The sequence below is a fragment of the Rattus norvegicus genome, chromosome 7 (assembly GCF_036323735.1).
Source record: "Rattus norvegicus strain BN/NHsdMcwi chromosome 7, GRCr8, whole genome shotgun sequence".
Taxonomy (NCBI): Eukaryota; Metazoa; Chordata; class Mammalia; order Rodentia; family Muridae; genus Rattus; species Rattus norvegicus.
The window spans coordinates 1,640,157-1,661,596 of NC_086025.1; the positions used below are offsets into that span (position 1 = coordinate 1,640,157).

At 48.1% G+C, this 21,440-nt stretch overlaps 2 protein-coding genes across 5 annotated transcripts in view; both read right to left on the reverse strand.

Moving 5' to 3' along the window:
- Window positions 1-1,689: 1,689 nt before the first annotated feature.
- On the reverse strand, window positions 1,690-3,248 carry Rps26 (ribosomal protein S26; the record flags this gene model as incomplete). 2 transcript variants are annotated; one of them, NM_013224.1, is made up of 4 exons in its annotated part: window positions 1,698-1,797; window positions 2,232-2,362; window positions 2,822-2,999; window positions 3,223-3,248. In NM_013224.1, the coding sequence occupies 4 exons, from the start codon at window positions 3,223-3,225 to the stop codon at window positions 1,762-1,764; spliced, it is 348 nt and encodes a 115-aa protein (NP_037356.1). In that variant the 3' UTR covers window positions 1,698-1,761. The 2 variants fall into 2 exon arrangements, with proteins under 2 accessions (XP_063119140.1, NP_037356.1); XM_063263070.1 differs by lacking the exon at window positions 3,223-3,248 and having other exon boundaries at window positions 1,690-1,797; window positions 2,822-3,038.
- The window catches only part of Ikzf4 (IKAROS family zinc finger 4), a 44,146-nt gene continuing 25,928 nt past the window's right edge, over window positions 3,223-21,440 (reverse strand). For 2 of the 3 annotated variants that reach the window (XM_017595142.3, XM_017595144.3), the window contains 6 exons: window positions 20,269-20,373; window positions 18,725-18,985; window positions 17,533-17,700; window positions 13,868-14,017; window positions 12,546-12,677; window positions 3,223-11,818 (listed from right to left, as the gene is read on the reverse strand). In XM_017595142.3, coding sequence (XP_017450631.1) covers window positions 11,055-11,818; window positions 12,546-12,677; window positions 13,868-14,017; window positions 17,533-17,700; window positions 18,725-18,985; window positions 20,269-20,373 — 1,580 coding nt within the window. In that variant the 3' untranslated portion in view covers window positions 3,223-11,054. The remainder of the gene's footprint in view (window positions 11,819-12,545; window positions 12,678-13,867; window positions 14,018-17,532; window positions 17,701-18,724; window positions 18,986-20,268; window positions 20,374-21,440) is intronic. The other variant, NM_001427287.1, reaches the window with a different exon arrangement.

Here is a 21,440-nt window from a genome sequence, read left to right on the forward strand (position 1 = left end):
GTGGAAAGGCTAACACTTGTACCAGGTTAAGCAGATGGGCTTTGACATTCATCTCAAGGGAGCTAGAGATTGCTCCCTTGAGATTGCACACACTGTTTACAGAGGACCCAGCTAGAACTATCAGCTCCATCGGATCCAACATCTCTAGCCTCTGCAGGTAGCATCCACACATTTTTAACACAGAACTTGAAAGCTAGCCTGGAGTCTTGTTCTATAGCTTGTGACTTTCCCTTAAGACTATAACTTAAGTTGGGTGTTAGATGCCTGACTAGAGGTGGCTGACTATTCCAAACAAGTAATGAATGAGACAGAGCCTGAAGCCGTTCTGCAGCTCAGGCTGCCCTTGAACTCCCAAATGCTCATAACAAGTATGACAGCTTTGGATTCTCAAGGCCAAAGATTTTGCAAAACCATTTTTAGACTTTTTGATCCCCTGGAATTGGGCGTTAATAGTTGTGATTAGAAGAACCATCTACATAAAGGCACCACAGGTGTGCCTAGTGACCTTCCAGGTCACAGACACTGGAGCCCTTGAAGCAGGGTTGGGAATGGATGCAAGCCACCATGTGGGTACTCAGACTGAGGGTAAAAGTGCTTGCTACCAAGGCTGACCCAGACCCATAGTGAAAGGGCAAGCTCACCCCTGCAACTTGTCCTCCATGCCACCTCATGTGCTGAGCTGGCCCTTGTCCATCAGAAAGAACTTATTTCCCAAGAGGTAAAGGTCTTAAAAGATGTGGGGGTAGGGGTTGGGGATTTAGCTCAGTGGTAGAGCGCTTGCCTAGGAAGCACAAGGCCCTGGGTTCGGTCCCCAGCTCCGAAAAAAAAAGAAAAAAGAACCAATAAAAAAAAAAAAGTGGGGGTTCGCACAACTCTAGCAATAAAACTACCAAGGCTGGGAGACCTTACTTTACACTCAGAAACCCAGGAGCTCACAGTGAACACACTCCTGACCTTGTCACTAATGCAGACTCGGGTCTAGAATTCTCTGAGCTCAGAATTTCTATCAACCTGTCAACAGCTTTGCCTTCAATTTGGACTAAAGAATGCCTAGGATCTTACTGTCCTTTTCTTGCTGCTGTGTTCTCTGGATAAACATTTACAAACCTTTCAGCCCAAGGTACCAACAGGCTCAGCTCTCAGGCAATGTTAAATGGTCAGCTTAGCCAGAGATGCTCAACACCCATATTTTGGGCACTAAGGCAGAAGGATCGGAGCTCAAAGCTAGTAAGACATGAAGGCACAAGACAATACCTCAGAACAAGAAATTGGCTGATAACTTTAATATTCTATGATCAAATAGTCTATAGGGATGGGGGCCAGTGAGGGCCCCACACTAGAAAAAGCAATACAGAAACCAAGGTAAGGACATTCCATGAATATAGAAGCTTTGGCTTACAATCTGACAAGGATCCAGTTGATCCCTCAGAACGCCCTCAAACAAAAAAAACCCCAACCACCCCAGCCTGTTGACTGTGGAACTCGCTGCTGGCTAGCCTGCAGAGAATGCCTTAAAAAACAAGGCGTGGGGTTGGGGATTTAGCTCAGCGGTAGAAGGCCCTGGGTTCAGTCCCCAGCTCCGAAAAAAAGGAAAAAAACAAAACAAAACAAAGGCGTACAGAGCCTAAAACACCAAGTTCTGCACAATGGCTTCCAAAGTGCAAGAGACTCGACATAGACACACTCAAATGCCACATAAAGTATAACTTCAGTTTTATTTTTCCATGGTATTTTTCTTTCTGTCTTCATGAAATCACCTCTTTACATGGGCTTTGGTGGAGGTCGTGGTGCAGCGCCCTGAAAAACAAAGAGATGAGCTAAATTAAAAAGATTCAAGTAGTCCCCAGCTCCGAAAAAAAGAACAAAAGATTCAAGTATTCTGCTGTGGTGATCGACCTAATTCCAGCACCCTAGAGGCAGAAGAATCTTGAGTCATGGGTCAACTAAGGCCAGTGACACCTCATAAAAACCTAAACCCACCCCCCCTCGTAGTTCATGGTAGAGCCCGTATCAGTTATCAAGACGAGGACCCAACCACCGACCTCCTATCACTAATGGTGGTTTCAGGCTATAAAATGAATTTACAGACAACATGCTATTCACTGAAAACAGCCTAGCTCTTCCTCCGAGAAAAGCAAATATTTTAAAATTGAAATGTAGGTCACATCTGCCATACCAGGCTAAAACCTTAATGGATGCTTCTCTGGGTCAAGTTAAAATAATTTACTTACAGCAGGTCTGAATCGTGGTGGGGGTGTTCGGTCCTTCCGGGCCTCACGAGATCGATTCCTGACAACCTTGCTATGAATGGCACAGCTCACGCAGTAGTGCAGCTTGACATAGAGCTTGGGAAGCACGTAAGCTGAGAAATGAAGACACAGTTTAGATTCTTCTTCTATTGGTCAGAACTACTCTAACCTCTAAGCATGTACAATTTTACCCATAAATACGCAATGCAAAGCAAACAGGGACGCCAAGATCACACCCAACGTACACTAAGAGTTCAACTCCTGGGGTACAGGTTGCCACTCAAAAGGTTAAGGGATACTCAAAACAAGAGTGGGCCACACAGTATGAGAATAACTCTCGTTGGGGAGGAGTCTAACTCTGCTGGAAGGTTCCACGGCTTCCATTCTTGTTATTTAAAGGGGGGGGTCAGTCAGGGGCTGTGATGCACGCCTTTAATCCCAGCACTGGAAGCAGTTCTCTTGAGTTCAGGGTCTACACAGTGAGTTCCAGGACAGTAAAAAAACAAGTCATAAACTGTCCGCACCACACACTTCCTCAGTCCCTACACAATTCACGGCTGTGGCTCACTTACCGTCGAAGACGCTTGCTTCAGATATGTCCCTGACTGCAGCGGCTTCTACAATGTTCCGAATGACAAACTTCTTAATGGCCTTATCCTTGGGCACGCACCGGGCGCAGTTCGTGCAGCGAATTGGTTGCACATGGCCGCGGCCCTTTTTGGCACGACCGTTGTTTCTCCTTTTTTTGGTCTGTGAATAAAAAGACGCTATTAGAAAGGGGGTGAGACTTCAGCCCTTTCTGGCCGGCCACAGCCCCGTCACCCGTAGAAGTCCCCGGGCACGTCAAGTCCGGGCTGGACGGACACTCTGTCACTTCCTCCTCCAAGGCTTTGACTCTCATGTCCCTACGATCCAAGAACCCACTTCTAACCCAGTCCTCAGGCCCGCGCGCTCACCACGCGGCGACACTCACCATATTGGAGCCAAGACTCGAAAGAGGACCCGGCGGCTCTCCCGACACTCTTATATAGTACGAGATTCCTACGCTCACGCCGGAAAAAAAAAAAACCAAAAAACCTCAGAGACGTGTGATTCTATTTTCTCTCTAGCAACTATTGTACGCGAATTTACCTAATTATTTAGCGTTTCCGATGAAAGGTAGAGTTGTGATAAGTCCCTAGAAATTGTGACGCAAAGTACCAATGGGACTATTTACCGGCGGAAGACTAAAATGTTATACGCTAACGAACCAGGAAGTGAATCTAGGCTCTATAACATCCGGTTTACGTAACCTCCGGAGCGGAAGTTATCCAGAATTCGGATGCACACTCCCTATTTAGGAGACCAAAAGAAATGCATTGTGGGAATTGTAGTATGACTTGGAGAGGTCTCTCTATCCCGGAGTAGACGGACTAAAGGCGGCGCTACACCACCGTAAGATGCCATGATTAATTTCTTAGAAATGTGTATTCTAGGTGTAGGAATTAGAAGACCTGGGAGAAACAAACCATTTTGTAAACTCATCTTTCCAAATAAAAGCTTCAAATGAGACAAATGTTTTGTTGATGGGGCTATTTGGGGTTTTGTTTGAACCATCTTTTAAACTTTTTCTGAGGAAGGGTTTCTCTCATGGAACTTGCTCAAACACAGATCTACCTGCCACTGCCTCGCGAGTGCTGGTATTAGGCCACCACGCTGGGCTTGAACCACCTTTTTATTTCTAGATCCTATTAACACAGGTGAGGCACTTTTCACTTCATTTTGAAACACAGTCATGTAGTCCAAGCTGACCTGGAACTCATTTGGTAGCCAAATGTAACCTTGAATTTCTTCTTCTTCTTCTTTTTTTTTTTTTAAAGATTTATTTATTTTATATATGAGAGTACACTGTCTCGGTCTTCAGACACACATCGGGTCCCATTACAATTGTTGCTGGGAATTGAACTCAGGACCTCTGGAAGAACAGTCAGTGCTCTTCCCGCTGAGCCATCTCTCCAGTCCAAATTTCTTACTTCTTGAGTCTACCTCCCAAGTGCTGGAATTCCAGGCAACCCAGAGTTATCCTGCTCGGGTTAAACGTGCTAATCCTACAGACCAGAGGACTGGATTTCTATCTCCAGAACTCATATAAAACTTTGTTGGCTGGGCGGCACACATCTGTAATCCTAGACTGCTATGTGAGATGAGATGAAAGGCTGAGACAGGAAGCTCACAGGAAAGCTTGTCTAGGAGCTCGGTGGTAGAAACAACACAAGACTGTATCTCGCCAAGGTGGATGACTGGAACTGGGTTTTGAAAGTTGCTGTCTGACGTCACACACTTGCTGTGGCACACACACAATTTTTTTGCTGTTTTTATTTTGCATATATGTGTGTTTTCCCCAAAGGTGTGTACACACACCACACGCATGCCTGGTGCTCAGAAAGATCAGAGGAGCTCATCCACACTAGAATCAGAGTTACAGAGGTTGCCAACCGCCTTGTGGGTGCTCGGAATGGTACCTGAGTCCTCTGCAAGACAAACAATGGTTCAAACCTCTCAGCCATCTCTCCAGTCTTGAGTGAGACTTGATGAAGCTGAGAAGCTTCTGCATGGCTAAAACAACAACCAACCAGGTAAAGAGGAAGCCCACAGGATGGGACAGAATCCTTTCCAGCTGTAACTCCTGACAGGGGTTTAATATCAAGAATATACAAAGAACTTGTAAAACAAGGAGTCCAAATAAACAATGACCCATAGGAAAAACGGGCCTAGAACCTGAATAGAGACTTCTCAAAAGAAGAAAAAAAAAAGAAAAGTCTGAGTTTTGTTTTGTTAGTTTCTTTCAAGACAGGGTTTTTCTATGTAGTCCTGAATCTCCTGGAACTTGTTCTGTAGACCAAGCTGCTCTGGAACTTAGAGATCTGCCTGCCTCTGCCTCCCAAGTGGGCGGAGAAATATCTTTTTTTAAAGACTAATTTATTATCATATTTATATGAATACAATGTATCTGTCTTCAGATACACCAGAAGAGGGCACCAGATCCCATTACAGATGGTTGTGAGCCACCATGTGGTTGCTGGGAATTGAACTCAGGACCTCTGGAAGAGCAGTCAGTGCTCTTAACCGCTGAGCCACCTCTCCAGCCCAAGAAATACCTTAAAAGAAAAAAATTCATCTCTAGCAATTAGGGAATTGAAAAATCAAAGAAAAATCAAAACACCTCTGCAATTTTTTTCATCTTACTCCAGCTAAAATGGCAAAGATTAATGGGACAACTGACAGGAAATGGCAGAGAAGGGGCAGAGGATTCATTCCCTGTGGGTGGGATAGCAATCTGGTACAGCCACTGTGGAGATAAATCTATCACACGACCCAGCCATACCTCTCCTCTCCCCTACTCTGCAGATCTGTGCACACTCACTGCTGCTCTAGTCACAGTAGCCAGGAAACGGAACAACCTAAATGTCCTACAACTGACAAATGAATAATGAAAATGTGGCTCATATACACTATGGAAAGCTGTTCAGCTGTAAACACACACACACACACACACACATGCTCACTCTGACACACACACACTTTCACATACACACACACTCACACGTACATGCTCACTCTCACACACACTTTCACACACACAGGCTCACACTCACACTCACACACTTTCACACACACAGGCTCACACTCTCACACACATACACCTCACACACACACACACACACGCACAATCATGAACCTAGCAGGTAAATAGATGGAGCTAGAAAAGGTCATCCTGAATGAGGTAACCCAGACCTGGAAAGTTCACTGGAGGCTCCTAGCTGCAAACCTTCAGGTGTGAGTTCACATTCTAGAGCAACTGCAGAAGTGAGGACAGTAAAGTGGAACCATTGCCACGATGGATCCAGGGTTGGGGAGCAGTAGGGAGGGAGGCAGCAGAGCACATGTGATCTAGTCAAAGGAATGGGAAGGGGGGTTGCTCCTAAGGGAAGAAGATCAAAGTAAACGCAGAAAAAGGTGGGAAGAAGGTAAAAGAGAACAGTAGTATACAGTTGATTTGATAGAGACATGGGACCTCCTTAGGGAATGAGAGGGAGGTAAATACAGAAGGAAGTAGATGAAATAATTATTTCTGTAAAGTCACAAGAAATCATACTGTATTATCTACTTAATAAAAAAACCCTGTAACTCCGTGTATAAATACACACACATTTTTAATGCATCTTCTCAATGGTGCTCCCTCCAAGAGCCAAAGACCACTTAATGAAAATTCCAGTACCAAACGATTCCAAAAAGAGAATCCCTCTTTTGAGGTGTTGGCCAGGGTTGTCCAAGAGACTCCCAAACATGCAGCCTGTTCCTGTTGCCCTCAGTTACTCCTCTAAGAAGGAAAGTGTGTTCCTGTCACTGCTGAGGATAGGATCCATGTCAGTAGCAAGGCCCAGAGGCCCCCGGTTGGAACTGACCCAAATGGTTTCTCCTTACTAGCTTTTGTGATACCAAGGGCATGATGCAAGCTTCCAAAGGAGGGAGTCAGTCTATGGTTCTACTCAGCTATGATGCCTGAGAACCACACCAATGACCAGCATGGCACACTAGCCTAAGAGGCAGTAGTGGCACTCATATTTTGGCAGTAACCAACAACTCCATGGAGGGGGACCATGGGAGCCTAGTCAGTGCTAGTGAAGGCATGGCTATTGGAAGAGAAGCTACCACTTCTAATTTGTCAGGCTAACATAATCCCTAACAACAATCTGTAAACATCTGTCCGTACACCCACAGATAAGTGTAGACTTCACCCCTCACCAAGGCAACTGCTCTTTGCAACAGATGGAGGCCACTACAGAAAACCACAACCGACCAAAGTGCAGAGCTGCAGAGCTCAGTCCCAACGGATACAACTATGAAAAACACTGCTGCACCTGAGGCTCGGGGAACATTACAGAAGAGGGGGCAAAAGGTTGTGAGAGCCAGAGGGTCAGGGCATTTACTGCTGAACAAGGATGATACCAAAGATCACGTCAGAAACTGATGGGGAAAAGCCCAACGGGCCTCAGTCCTGCAAAGAACTATAGGCAGCTGAAGAAAACTGGGGCAAAGCGAGAAAGGTGGCTCTCCCTGGGGAAGACACACCAAGTGGTTATCCTGTGGCAAACGGTAAACACTGAAGAAGACATACTGGCAGCATTATACAGACTGTGCAGGCTACATCTAGAAATATATATATATATATATATATTCTATACATATGTACATATATGCGATATAATGCAATATCATTATATTATTATAAGAAGAAAAAGACCGTGAATTTGAAAGAAAGTGGGGCTAGTATATGAGAGGGTTTGGAGGAAAGAAAGGGAGAAGTGTTACGGTTGAAATATAATCTAAAAAAAATTTAAAATAATATTACAGGCGAGTCATGGTGGCCCACATCTTTAATTACAGACTTTGGGATGCGGAAGCAGGTAGATTTCTGTGAGTTCCACCTGGGTTACAAAGAGAGACACCCCTGTCTTTAAAAAGAAAAGAAACAACTGTCCTGCTAGACCAACAGCTTTAGTAGTGTCTGGCTTTCCACTCAGTCTTAGACTTGTCTATGTCTTGAACAGATAAATAGTTGGTATGAAGTCTGCCTTCCTCCCAGAAGGAAAACAAGGGAAAGGGAGTCTCCAAGAACAAACAGGGGTGTTAAATTACTCGTGTTTATTTATAACAGACCTTCAGCCAGTACAGTACAAAACTTACAGTAGTATTTCTCCATTACACAAATATTTACTTACAGTATGTTACATATACAAAATGCTTTGCAGTAAGTCTCAAAAGCTGGTTTAACTCCCTTTGAGAAAGGAGAAAAACTCTTTAAAAAGAGGGAAAGTCAGGAACCAGAGGAAGGGACACGAGGTCAAGGGTCAAGGGTCAAAGGGGACACTGAACAGGCTGCAGAGGAACGGTGGGGAGAAGGAGAGGTGGTATTGCACTTGCTTCTGTGTTTATTCTATTTTTGATCTTCATAATTTCTGATTAAAAATATATATATATTATGTACACAAGGAAAGAAGCTGCCAGAAGTATTATAAAATTCCACCTGCAGCTTGGACACAGACGAGCACACACACACACACACACATACACACACACACACACACTCACACACACACAAAGGTCTGGAAAAGTGTCTATTTAGAAATTCTCTCCCTTTCCCCCACTTTTTTGGGGTGTTGTTTTTGAAAAGTAATAAAAAAAGAGAACACCTCTTTTCTCTGGGTGGGTTTTGGTGGTTTGGTTTTGTTGTTCTTACTGTTTTCTTCTTTTACTTTTTTTGTTTTTTTTGTTTTTGTTTTTCAATGCAAAAGGATCTGGGAGAGAGCATGAGGATGTTTGAGGTTCCAGAGCTGGAAGGCTCTGAAAAGTAGCATTTTGTACCTAAGACCCTGGTTAAAGTGCAGTGGTGGGCTGGAGAGAGACAAAGGCCTCTCCTCCCTAGCACCTGGTCTTGTCCCTCCACCTCTGCTCTCATGGGCATTAGTATAGCCTCGGAGAAGGAGGAGTATAGTCCTTCGTGTTTCTGGGAGCTCACAGGTGCTAAGGCTGACTAGACAAAGGGAGTGGTGGGGCACTCTAAGGCTCTAATGCCTCGGAGGAACTAGTCCTTCTGAGGTATCCTCAAATATGTGGTGGCAGACACAGAAGAGGTGGGAGCAGGTATAATGGGAAGAGGCCTAACAACCAGAGTAGTTCAGGACAAGCCCAGCCAGTGACCTCAGCTGTGCTGCTGGCCCAAGGAGGAATTAGGGCCAAAGTTCTGTTATGAAGACCCTTTACTTCTCTCAGGACCACCCAGTTCTCTGCCTTTGGCAGCACCCGCTTATTGCTACATTGTCAGGGAAGAAGAACCACCCCAGAAAGCTTCTCTCTGCCAATCTGGTCCTTCTTGGAAGCGGTGCCACAAAGGAAGAGAAGAAAGTGGTTTTTCCCCCACCCCCACCCCCGCCACCCTTCTTGTGATAGGGGAAAGTAGACTCTCTTCAGAATGCTTAAGAGCCCCAGTCCCAGGATCTGATCTAGCCCACCCTTTATCCTGCCTCTCGACATCCCTAACAGGGATCGAGGAAAGTAGGGAGAGGCAAAAGAGAGAGAAAGGGCCCATGGAAAAGAAGATGGACAGAGAGGAAGAGAAAGGGAGGGGGAAGACCAAGACTATAACTTATGAGGTGTTGTGTTTGGTTTCTTTTCTTTGCTTTTTTTTTTCTTTTCTTGTTTTCTTTAAATATAGAAAAACAGCCTTTGGTTTGAATCTCAGAGAAGCCGAGAGTGGGATGGTTGTGGCCTTGGCAGGGAACTATAGAGAGACTTCCACAGCAATGGAGTTATGCCTCCTCCTGCATGGTCTCACGAATCCTCCATATCTGAATAGCCAGAGTCTCTGCGACCACCAGAGAAGACTGCCTCTCCTGCCATGTGTCGGAGCTAGATGTGGAAGGGCAGTGGGGGTGACTCCCAGTTGCGTCCGTCCCATTTTTGCTAGGACACGGTAGAAGGGTTGACGGGCACACACCTGTCATTCATCCTGGGACAATTTTTTGGTTATACTGAAAGTTGGCAGAGAGAAAAGAGACGTCCCTTTCTCCCTGCCATTGTGATCATAACAGGGCCCAGGAGCCTGGGAACGTGACTGTGAGTCCTGCTGGAAGGAAGAGGAAAAAGGCAGCGTGACTGATGGGGTTGAGAGAGCCCCTGGTCATTGAGCAGCAACCCACTGGTTTCTCCTAAGATGGGGACAGAAGGAGTCCTGAGAGCCTAGGAAGGTCACTGAAGTAAAAGAGTTTGAAAGGTGGAAAAGAGATTCCCACCCATCCCCTTCCCCATGCCCTGGTTCTCAGCTACGTGCCAGCAGCTCTCGGTGTGTCAGAGAGAGGGTTGCAGGCCTAGCTTTAGCCCCTGAGAATATAAAATGGGGGCGTTCCAAGGAGAGAAAAGCCACCACTGAAAGGAGTGGAAAGTTGAGACCAGAGTGGTGTCGAGGGGGGAGCCAGGGAGAGGAAAGGGTGGTCTCACATCCTAGAGGGAGATCCTGAATGTAGCTTTTAGGGATCTTGGATTCCCAGGTGAGGTCAAGAGGACCCTCAGTCCACAGTGCCTAGGGAGAGTTTCTACAGCCCCTCCTACCTGCAGATGAGGAAATTCTTCATTCATTTAAGAATAGTGCAAGCTGCCTAGAGTGAGTGGGCACAAGAGGTATGGAGTGCCGGGTTGAAGGGTCCCAGAGAGGAGATAATGCCACAGACCTAAGGTGGGGCCGTTGGGAGGTATCAGCATCAAAAGTGAAGGGTCAGATAAATAAGGGTGAGGATTAAAGCAAGAAGCTCAACGTCTCTTAGCACCGAGAGGAGCTTCCAACCCCTGGAGCTGTCGGAGGATGTGGGATCCACAAAATAAAAAATAATAATAATAATAAAAAAGTCTAGGCTTAGAGCAGAAGGGAGCCAAGGGCAGAAGAGTGAAGGAGTGACCAGAGATTTCAGTCAATTAAAAAAGGCCAAGGAAAAGTCACTAATTAAAAGAGCAAATGTGCCGGGGAGAGAGGTTAGAAGGAGAAATGTAAGCAAGAGACTTGTCTGGTCGCAATGCTCAAACTGGTCAGGGTAGAGGGGAACAGGCAAAGACGGGTCAGAGTCAAGTGTGAAGTGAGGTGGCCAGTGGATGGGGCTACAACGCAAAACTCCTTAGGGTATAACAGGGATTGGGTTAGACACCTGTAGGTGGGGCGGGGCGGGGCGGGGCGGGGCGGGGCGGGGCCGAGAGCTGGCTTGGGGAGAGAGGTTTCTAGCCCACCTTATGTTCCCCCCGGACGATGTGGGAAGAGAACTCATACCGATCCTGGCTGTGATAACCACAGATGTTACACTCGAAAGGGTCTCTGAAGCCATGGCAACCCATGTGGATGGTGAACATGACGTGGTCCAGAAAGAGGATGCGGCAGTGTTCACACTTAAAGGCCTTCACAGGCTCACCGCTCTCACCCACCACCCGAAGCACTTCCTTGGAGGGGCCTGGGGTGCCCCGCAACAACCCCTCTTGTGGTTTGGGGTCCTCTTTGGCATAGGCGGGACTGTGCCGGCCCACCACTATGGTGGGAGGAGGTTGAGGTGGGGGACCCTGAGGGAGGGATACCACCCCGCCAATCCGATCTTCATGGTTGCTCTCTGTATCTGTGGAGTCCTGGCAGCCATTGCTGGGGGATGCCCCGGGGTCAGTCAAAGAGCCTCGGGCTCGATAAAGGAGGGGACCTCCGTCTCCCAGGTCCTCGGGTCCCTCACCTGCTTCTCGTGACCCTGGAAGCTCCAGTCGGCTGGGGAGGGGCTGCATTTGGGTGTACACAGAACTGATGACGGGTGTGAGTTCTGAGATGCAGTTGGTGGGCGGAAGGCGGAGGGGACGAAGGTGCTCAGTACCCACAAAGGCTAGAGACCCTCCGAAGCCAGGCTCCAGACCATGGTGTGCCACCAGCTCCACGTCCTTTTCATAGCCACCGCTGGGGTTCACATCATAGGGAAGGTCTGAGAGGCTGAAGCGCATCTGCTTTTCTCCTGTGGAGTAACAGATCTCGTTGGGGTTGGGTTTGAAGACCCCTAATTCTTTGTTTTCTAACTCAGGAGCCTAAATATAACAAACAGTATCCTCGTCGTTATTAATGAGTTCTGGGGACCCAACCCAGGGCTGCACACGTGCTAAGCACACATTCTCCCACTGAGCTACATCTATAGCCCCAGGGGACCTCATTCACTTTCCCTGAGGGTCAGGCCCTGGGCAGGCTGTAGTCCTAGAGTAAGGCCTCTCTATGAAGTCATCACATCCTCAGAGAGATGTCATTTGCAGGACAAGGAACCACAAGTTGGCTAGGCTGCCTGGTCAGTGGACCCCAGGGCTCTATTCTTTCTCTGCACGCGCGCGCGCGCGCACACACACACACACACACACACACACACACACACACATACACACACACAGTGCTAGGATTATGAGCACCAGACATCATGCCTGGCATTCTTAGGTAGGTTCTGGGGGTTGAGAAACTCTGGTTCTCATGCAAGCCCTTTACACACTGTGCTGTTCCCCCAACTCTCTTGGAAGCATGAATTCCCTCCCCATCCACTCCCATCGGAGTGAGCACACATTCTGAGCACCACAGAGACCACTTGGCTCATTTTTTCCCCATCAAATCTCCAGGTCTCTCTGGTCTAATGGCAATGGAAACTGTGATGTACTTGAGCTATGGCCCGAAGCTGCTATCTCCTTTGGGACAGGAACTCTTACCTACAAACTTCTGTGGGGTGGAGCGCTTGCGTTTGGTGAGGCTGTTGGCCAAACGGTCGATGAAAGTTGGCCGCTCTGTTGATGGGTGCAGCATTGAGTCAGGCACCATCTCCAGGTCACGGATTTCATCACCTGGAGGGGAGGGGCAGGATGGGAGCTGCTGAGTAAGGGTGGCATTGGCCCAGCAGCCTTGCCTGGAGAAAACCAGCCAGCCAGTAGTCGAGGAAGGTTACACCTGCAAACTGGGCTCTCTCTCCCCCTCCCTCTCCCCCCCTTTTCCTCCTCTAGCTCCCTCTCTTTCTGTCTGTTTCTTTCCTTTTTCTTTTTGTGGTTTATGTTTTCCCAACAGGATCCCACTTATGCAGCCCTGGCTGGCTTTGAACTCACTGTGCAGATAGACCAGGCTGGCCTAGAACTCACAGAGATCCACCTGTCTCTGCTGTTTAAGTGCCAGGATTAAAGGAATGTGTCACCTTTAGATCTTTATCTTAAGCTCAGTCCAGGAATGATCATTTGCGGACAATCGTACACTTCTAACCCCTTTATCTTCTATTCTTTGTGCTTCCTCTCCTGCTCCTATCTAGCCTGAGATGATAGATTCAGAGTTCCTCTATGCCAGGATCCCCCTTGTACTGTCTGTTTTTATGTGTCAACTTGACATAAGCTGGGGTTATCACAGAGAAAGTAGCCTCGGTTGAGGAAATGCCTCCATGAGACCCAGCTGTAAGGCATTTTCTCAATTAGTGATCAAGGGGGGAGGACCCAGCCCATTGTGGGTGGTGCCATCCCTGGGCTGGTGATCTTGGGTTCTATAAGAAAGCAAGTTGAACAAGCCAGGGGAAGCAAGCCAGTAAGTAACATCTCTCCATGGCCTCTGCATCAGCCCCTGCTTCCTGACCTGTGTGAGTCCTAGTCCTAATTTCATTTGGTGATGAACAGCAATGTGGAAGTGTAAGCTGAATAAACCCTTTCCTCCCCAATTTGCTTCTTGGTCATGATGTTTGTGCAGGAATAGAAACTCTGACACCAGGGTTGGGGATTTAGCTCAGTGGTAGAGCGCTTGCCTAGCAAGCGCAAGGCCCTGGGTTCGGTCCCCAGCTCCGAAAAAAAAAGAAAAAAAAAAAAAAAAAAAAAGAAACTCTGACACCCTGTAGACCTTCCTGTATGTCTGGATCCCCTATTGACCTGCCTCAGAGCTGTGCTGGCCGCTCATGGGGTGCTTAGGAATGGATGCTTGGAAGGTTCACTAGGAGCAACCTCATCCCTTGCCTGAACTCCTGGTCCTACCCTCAGCTCCTCTATAGTACAACCCACAGCCCCACCTGGCTGGCCAGCCAACGTCTGGGCATCAGTGCTGAGACTCTGTAGGTAGTTGTGGCACCGCTCCTTGTGCTCCTCGAGGGTACTTTGCTGTTTGTAGCTCCGGCCACAGTAGTTGCACTTGTAGGGTTTACCCACGGTGGGAGAGGAGACTGCGGAGGAGAGAGCAGAGGCAGCGTGAGAGTAGCTTCTCCCTGTACCTGGTCATGCAGGAGCCACTGCACAGTGGCTCACAGAGGAAAGAACGTTGATAACTTGATATTTTTTTCCCCTTCCCTAACTCCACTTACAACAGAAGAGAAGGTGAACTACATCTGAGGAAGCGTTGGACAACGTACAGCTAAGGGAAGGGACCCGTGGCACACTGCTTTAGGCTGGCAGTGGGATTCTAGATGCTCTGGCTGCTTCTGAAAGGAAAGGAGGATGTGTGAGGACTTAGTAGGGGATCTTCCCAGCTAAGTGCACAGGCCCCGCCCCAGAATCTCAGAGTCTGGGGCTCAGACTGTGGTTTAACCTTTCTGGGCAGCGGGCGGGGGCAATGGCTGTTTATCAGACAAGGGGACTTTTTGCTTGCTGCACTCGGCTTTGGTTGGAGGGAAACTGAAGCAGCAGAAAGGGCAGCCCTGAGCCCTGCCCATGCAGGAGGGCAGTGGGGGTTGGCCCCCACTTGTATTTTTTTTTTTGATCTCCAGCCCTTGTCTGTTTAACTGATCTTTTTCTTTCTCTGTCATTATACTGTGGTATCGAGAGCCCCCCAGAGAGCCCTGCACTGACAAGAAAAAGGCAAGGAAAAGAACAGAGAAGATGAAGGGAAGGAGCTTGCGTTTATTTTTGTTGTTGTTGTTTTTAAAAGGACATGTTATAAAGCTCTGAAAAATGGGGACACAGGGGGTTGGGGATTTGGCTCAGTGGTAGAACACTTGCCTAGCAAGCGCAAGGCCCTGGGTTTGATCCCCAGGTCCGAAAAAAAAAAAAAGAATAGAAAAAAAATGGGGACACAGATTGTTAACTTATTTAAACACAATTCTTGGAGATTTTTTTGGAGAGGAGGAAACTCAGAGGAACAAGGTATATTTGTGTATTTGTTGCTACCACTGCGTGGCACGGCGGCAGAAGGCATTGCTAGGAGATTGGTAATTATTATTCAGCCCCACATATGTCTCTGTTGGCTACGTCTAAATCGACCTTTGCCATGCTGCTCTCCACCTGTAAATGACAGTTTAGAGATAGGGTGAGTGCCGGGGCCCTCTCCACCATGTTGGGAGAGGATCCTCTAGCCCTTTATTGCTTACAATGTGATTATAGCAGGAAGCATCTCACAGAGATGTGACCTCCATTTCAGTCTCCTTTCCCCTTAATCTCCTATGGGACAATATTTGAAACCTATGCAGTTGACCTTGTTAAGGGTCCGTGTGGTTGCAGGGTCTTGTAGAGAATATCTTTAATCCTAGTACTTGGGAGGCAGACCCAGTTGCGTCTCCGAGTCTGAAGCCAGCCCGATCTACATGGCAAGTTCTATGCTATCCAGAGGTAAACAGTGAGACTCTTTCTCAAGAAAAAACAAAACTGGCATTTTGTGTGGCCAAGCTATCCTTGCAAACCGGGAATCACCCTGGGAGCATGTGTTTTGGCCATTGGATCTTGATGAAGGCCGGGTAGGCAGAGTCCACAACGTTTATTTCCTTTCTCACAGCATCAGCTTCCTTGTGAAACCAATGCGGGCCTTTGTGCTGGGGCTGCAGCTCATTTAGTAGCATACTTGCCATGTGTGTATGTCTGTGTGTCTGCGTGTGTGTGTGTGTGTGTGTGTGTGCGTGTCTGTGTGTATCTGCATGTCTGTGTGTGTGTGCATGTCTGTGTGTGTCTATGTGTGTGTGTGTGCATGTCTGTATGTGTGTATGTGTGTGTGTCTGCATGTCTGTGTGTGTATGTGTGTGTATGTGTCTATATATCTCTGTGTATGTTTGTGTTTCTGCATGTCTGTGTGTGTGTATGTATGTGTGTGTGTGCATGTCTGTGCGTGTGTATCTGCATGTCTGTGTGTGTGTGTCTGCATGTCTGTGTGTGTGTGCATGTCTGTGTGTGTCTGTGTGTGTGTCTGCATGTCTGTATGTGTGTATGTGTGTGTGTCTGCATGTCTCTGTGTGTGTATGTGTGTGTGTGCATGTCTGTGTGTGTGTGCATGTCTGTGTGTGTGTGCATGTCTGTGTGTGTGTGCATGTCTGTGTGTGTGTGTGCATGTCTGTGTGTTTGTGTGTATCTGCATGTCTGTGTGTGTGTGTGTGTATCTGCATGTCTGTGTGTATGTGTCTGCATGTCTGTGTGTGTGTGTCTGTGTGTGTGTGTGTGTGTGTGTGTGTGTGTGTGAAGCCTTAGGTTTGATCCCCAGCTGCTCATAGGCAGGAGTAGTGGTGTATTCCTTCGAACCCAGTGTTCAGGAGAGAGGGGAGGAGGACCAGGATCAGAAAGTGAAGGTCATTCTTGGGTACACAAGGACTTTGAGATTGGCTTGGGATACATGAGAGTCCTGTCTCAAATAGTGCAGTATCTGCTGGGATTCCTCAAGCCCCTTGCCTGCCTCTGAAATTCTTATGGTCACAGAAGGTGACACAGACAATTGCCTGCAGAAGTCAGCGATGATCAGAGAGAACAAGGGGTCCCAAATCTGGAGCAAGTTTGGCTGAGGAGGCAGAAGGCGCAGTGCCTCTCTGTGCCCCTAAGCCCTCTCCGGTGAGGCTGAGGAAGAAAGAAAAGCCCAGGAAAGATTCCGAGGACAGATGCCACTAATTCTCCATCCCACCTTCCTTCCCCTCAACCCTCACATTCCCTCTTCCTTGCTGACTCAAGTCTCTGGATCTGACCTCCTCTCCAATCTGGCCAAGAGTCCAAAACTTGGTAAAATATCTGGAAAGTTCTCCAATTCTCTAGTTCCTTCACAGATGCTACCTCAATCTTTCACCATTTTTGTTATTTTGAGGCAGGGCCTCGTATACCCCAGGCTGACCGACTACATGACCTTCCTGCCCCTATCTCTCGGAGACAGCCACACCCGGCTTCAGAGCGTCTTGAGTGAACTAGCGCCTGTTGCTTCAGTTCCCTCACAGCGATCCAACCACTGACCCCTGGGTGCTCTGTGGACTTGCTCTTGCCTATGAAAAAACTACCACTTCTTGGGATGCAAGGCAGAAATGAGGTAGTTTTCCCCATTTGGTCCTAGTGCCTGTCCTCCTGGTTTTGGAAGCTTGTAGATTTATTTATAGGAACCACGAGAAGGTAGAGGGAGGACATGCAGTGACCATTCAAGACCTCTGGTATTTTGGGAATAGGAGTAGGGTCAATGTGGTAGCGGGTAAAGGTCCTGATGCAAGAGAGTGGGAAGAGAGCCTCCCATGGGGCTCAGAATTAGAGGTGACGGGACACACGGCATCATTACAGTGTTTAGAGACGAAGGTAGAAAGAAGGAACCAAGCTCTTTTGTTTTTGCTTCACATCACAGAATATGGCAGTAAGAAACCACAGTGAAGACTCCCACAAGTTTCTCACAGCCCCCGTGTGCCCTGTCACAGTGGCAGACATTATAGTATCCCTCTCCAGAGAAGAGTTGTGAACCACGGCCATTTGCTGCAGGTGCTGGGTGCCTCTTTGTTCCTGCGGATCAGTCACTCACCTGAGTGTGTGCGGAGGTGGCCAGTGAGGGCGTCACGCCGGCGGCAGGCGTAGTTGCAGAAGGGACATTTGAAGGGCTTCTCCCCTGAGTGCAGCTTGATGTGACGCAGCAGATTCCCCTTCTGTGTGAAGGAGGCACCACACTGATTGCAGTGGAAGGGCCTTTCCCCTGCAGGTGAAAGGACAGGTCCCGGAGACTGGCATGAGAGGCGTGGAGGGAAAGCCTTCAGAGTACACTCTGGAGGGGCAGCAGGTGCCACACATACCAGGCCTACATTATGGAGGCCAGCCAGGGGCCCTTTTACCCTGAAAAGGTGTGGACTACAGGTGTGTGACTTGAAACCAGAACTTTGGTAGAAGACCTACCAAAAGACCATTGCCCCAGTAGCTGAGTCCACTCTGCCCAGGAGCTCAATGTCTGAGGAGGATAAACAGGGGCTCTGTACCCCTAAGCAGCAGCTCTGTACCCCCTTACAGTTTTTTTCTTTTCTTTTTTTCGGAGCTGGGGACCGAACCCAGGGACTTGCGCTTGCTAGGCAAGCGCTCTACCACTGAGCTAAATCCCCAACCCCTACATTTTAAGATGAGAAGACCCTGGAATTCTGTCCCTTTTGGACCAAAAGCTCCCCCCACTTTTTTTTGGTGTTGAGATCCACCACAAGGCCTTACACATGTACACACTCCACCACCGATCTACACTGAAGTTTCAAGACTTCTTCTAGAGGTACCCAGTCTCTGAATATCTCTGTACATCCCTGAACATACTGAGAAACGTAGTAGGAGCTTTTCTTTGTCACAATGGCTGAAGGAAAGGGCCAGGTAGTTAACGACGTTCCGAGGGGCTTATATCCCTTTTCTCTTGTTATCTATGAAACATGCTCTAATGACCTTTCCATTTCTAGGAATTATTTATTCATTTTTTATGTATATTAGCACACTGTAGTTGTCTTCATGACACCAGAAGAGGGCATCAGATCCCATTGCAAATGGTTGTGAGCCACCATGTGGTTGCTGGGATTTGAACTCAGGACCCCTAGAAGAGCCAACCAGACCCTTCCATTTCTAAGCACCACCCCCCTCCAGTGGGTCTCTTCAGCCTCCTTCTTCCCTACCAGAGTCTTAGCACAGCCCTGCCTCCCAGTCCCAGCCAACCCCACCCAGAGCTCTCCCATAAGGCCCTTGGGCTTACTTACCAGTGTGGCTGCGCTTGTGTACCATGAGCACATTGGGTCCAATACAGACCATGCCACAGACGTCGCACTTGAGTTTGCCGTTGGGTAGCCGGATGCCGCCAGGGGAGTGAGGCTCTGGTCCGCTTCCGTCGCAGTAGCCCAAGGGCTCCGACAATGAGTCCTCCACAATCACACTGTCATCCTTATCCAGGAGCCGTTCATCCGGCCCCAGCAGTCTGCTCGACTCCTCATCGCTGTACATCTCCACCTTGATGGAGTTGGCTGGGGGTCGGGGGACTGACGTTTAGAATACAGATAGGCAAAGGGGCAACCATTCCCAGGGGCGAACGACACTGTGATAGTACAACAGGGCGCCTGACTGCAAACACTGACTTAGGCTTAGGTGCCCGAGTCAGGAGGGACACGGCCTATGTGTTATCTCAGGTGAGGGTCCCAGAGTCTGAACTGAAAGCAGTGGAGGGGGGTGCACAGGCTGACTCCAGTCACTGGGCAGGAGGGGTAGCTGCCGAGGAGCCTTTGCACCCTCTTGTCACTAAGAATGATGTTCGGTTGGGTGTGGTGGCACCTATCTGTAATCCCTGCACTTGGAAGGCAGAGCCAGTTGGATCTCTGTAAGTTTATGGCCAGCCTGGTCTACATAGTGAATTCCAGGTCAGCTAGGGCTACACAGGAAGATCCTGTCTTTAAAAAAAGAAAAAGAAAAGAAAAAAAAGAAGGAAGGAAGGAAGGAAGGAAGGGAGGGAGGGTGGGAGGGAGGGAGGGAGGAAGGAAGGAAGGAAGATGACTATGTTTGTCTTGGGCAGGAATCCAGCAGGTAACAGAGGCTGGAAAACAGGCCTGGGAAGACTGGAGGGGGGAGCAGGCTAGAAGCAAAGTGACACTGGAAGACAGGTATCCTATTCTCCCTCTGAGAAGGAACCCCCACGTCTCTGCCCAGCAACCTGAGGGGACACGGGGAGGAGCTTTGGCACTAGCTCTGACCTACATTCTCGGCTATTTCAACCATTTAGAAAATGTCACAGATCTAGAGCCAGCTGGGGAGGGGCATTCAGGGACCCTGTCTGGAACAGAAGTGGGGTGGAGTTGGTGAAGTCCTGCTACTGTGTGTTTTCCACCTCTCTCTCTACCCCGATGTCCATTTCTGTCTCCCGGAACCTTTATTCCCCTGCCCCTGCCCAAGATTCAGACAGGGTTTCTCTGTGTAGCCCTGTCTGTTCTGGAACTCACTCTGTAGACTAGTCTGGGCTCAAACTTACTGGCATCTGCTTCCTGAGTGCTGGGACTAAACGCGTGTGCCACCGTGCAGCTGGGACCTTTACCTTAATGTTACCCATAGGCTTTTTAGCTTTACCTCCGGCTGGCGTTAGCCATTCTTCCCACAAGCTAGGAGAGCTCTAGGTTCTGGCCTCCTCCCCACCCTGAGAGGCTCTAAGCAGGAACCAGAAGGAGATGATTTGGAAATGGTGGCCAGGGGAAGGCAAACTGAAGGCCAAATAAAAAACAGGGCTACCTAGTGCTAGGAGTTGGGAGAGGACCGTACTTACCACTGAGCGAGCGGCTGGGTGAAGAGTGCTGGCTGTTTGGGGTGCTCACCGAGGGCCCCACTGGGGCCCCAAGGAACTCCTTCTCGAGAGATGAGTCCCCGCTACCTTGGAGGAGAGAATGGAGGGCAGGTAAAGCTTGGGCTGAAGCCATCTATAGTCCACTACCTAATGTTTAAGAGAAACTTCAGTTAAATATCACAAACATTTGTCCTGTATTCATGCACAAGGTAGGCTGAATGTTGAGCACCCTACCTGGTGCTCCAGCAGCCGGGTGCCCTGGGCTGACTCTGACTTCCGTGAACTCAGCAGCGGTCTGGCTTACCCTACCTTTATCTGTGCCTGAGGGGAAGAGCATCACCCACTGCCTAACTCTGCAGGAAACAGGCCTAGGACTGGGCGGACCAGGGGAGAACAGAGATCAGGGACATTTTTACCTACTGTTCTCTCTGGAGCTACCAGGAGCAGCTTTGGAATCTGTAGGAGAGGGATCTGGAACTGTCCGGAATCTATTGATAATATCAGTAGCAATAACAATAGCAGCTAATTACTAATTACTGATTGGGTACTTGTATCAGGCCTTAGTCTGTGTGCTGGGACGTCTCCTTTAAGCTTCACAATCACCTTATGAAATAAGCACTGGGATATTACTTAAATTGTATTTATTTATTTATTCATTTATTTATTGGATAAGGAAACACAAAAGATGTTATATTATTTGTTTAAACTGGTAGTGGCTGAGTTGGGGGTAGGATCACAAACAAGATAAATGCCGAGTCCTTGGCCACTGCTTGTCCAGTCAGGAGTCACTGTTTCAATGGGGGTGAGGTGGGCTCATTAGACTTTGTAATTCAGTCAAATTTTGAAGATTCTAGAAGCTTTCTAGCTGATCCAAGTCCAATCGCATACTTATATTTGGTATTCTCTCGAGAGCTAAATATCAGTTATCCTATGCATGTCAGTTTTTTTTTTTTTTGTTCTTTTTTTTTTTTTTCTTGGTTCTTTTTTTTCGGAGCTGGGGACTGAACCCAGGGCCTTGCGCTTCCTAGGCAAGCGCTCTACCACTGAGCTAAATCCCCAACCCCTGCATGTCAGTTTTAACTTGTTGACAAAATACTTTGTAAAAAACGCTTTCTAAAAATTCTGTTTTTTTTTTTAAATCCGGCAGCATACCT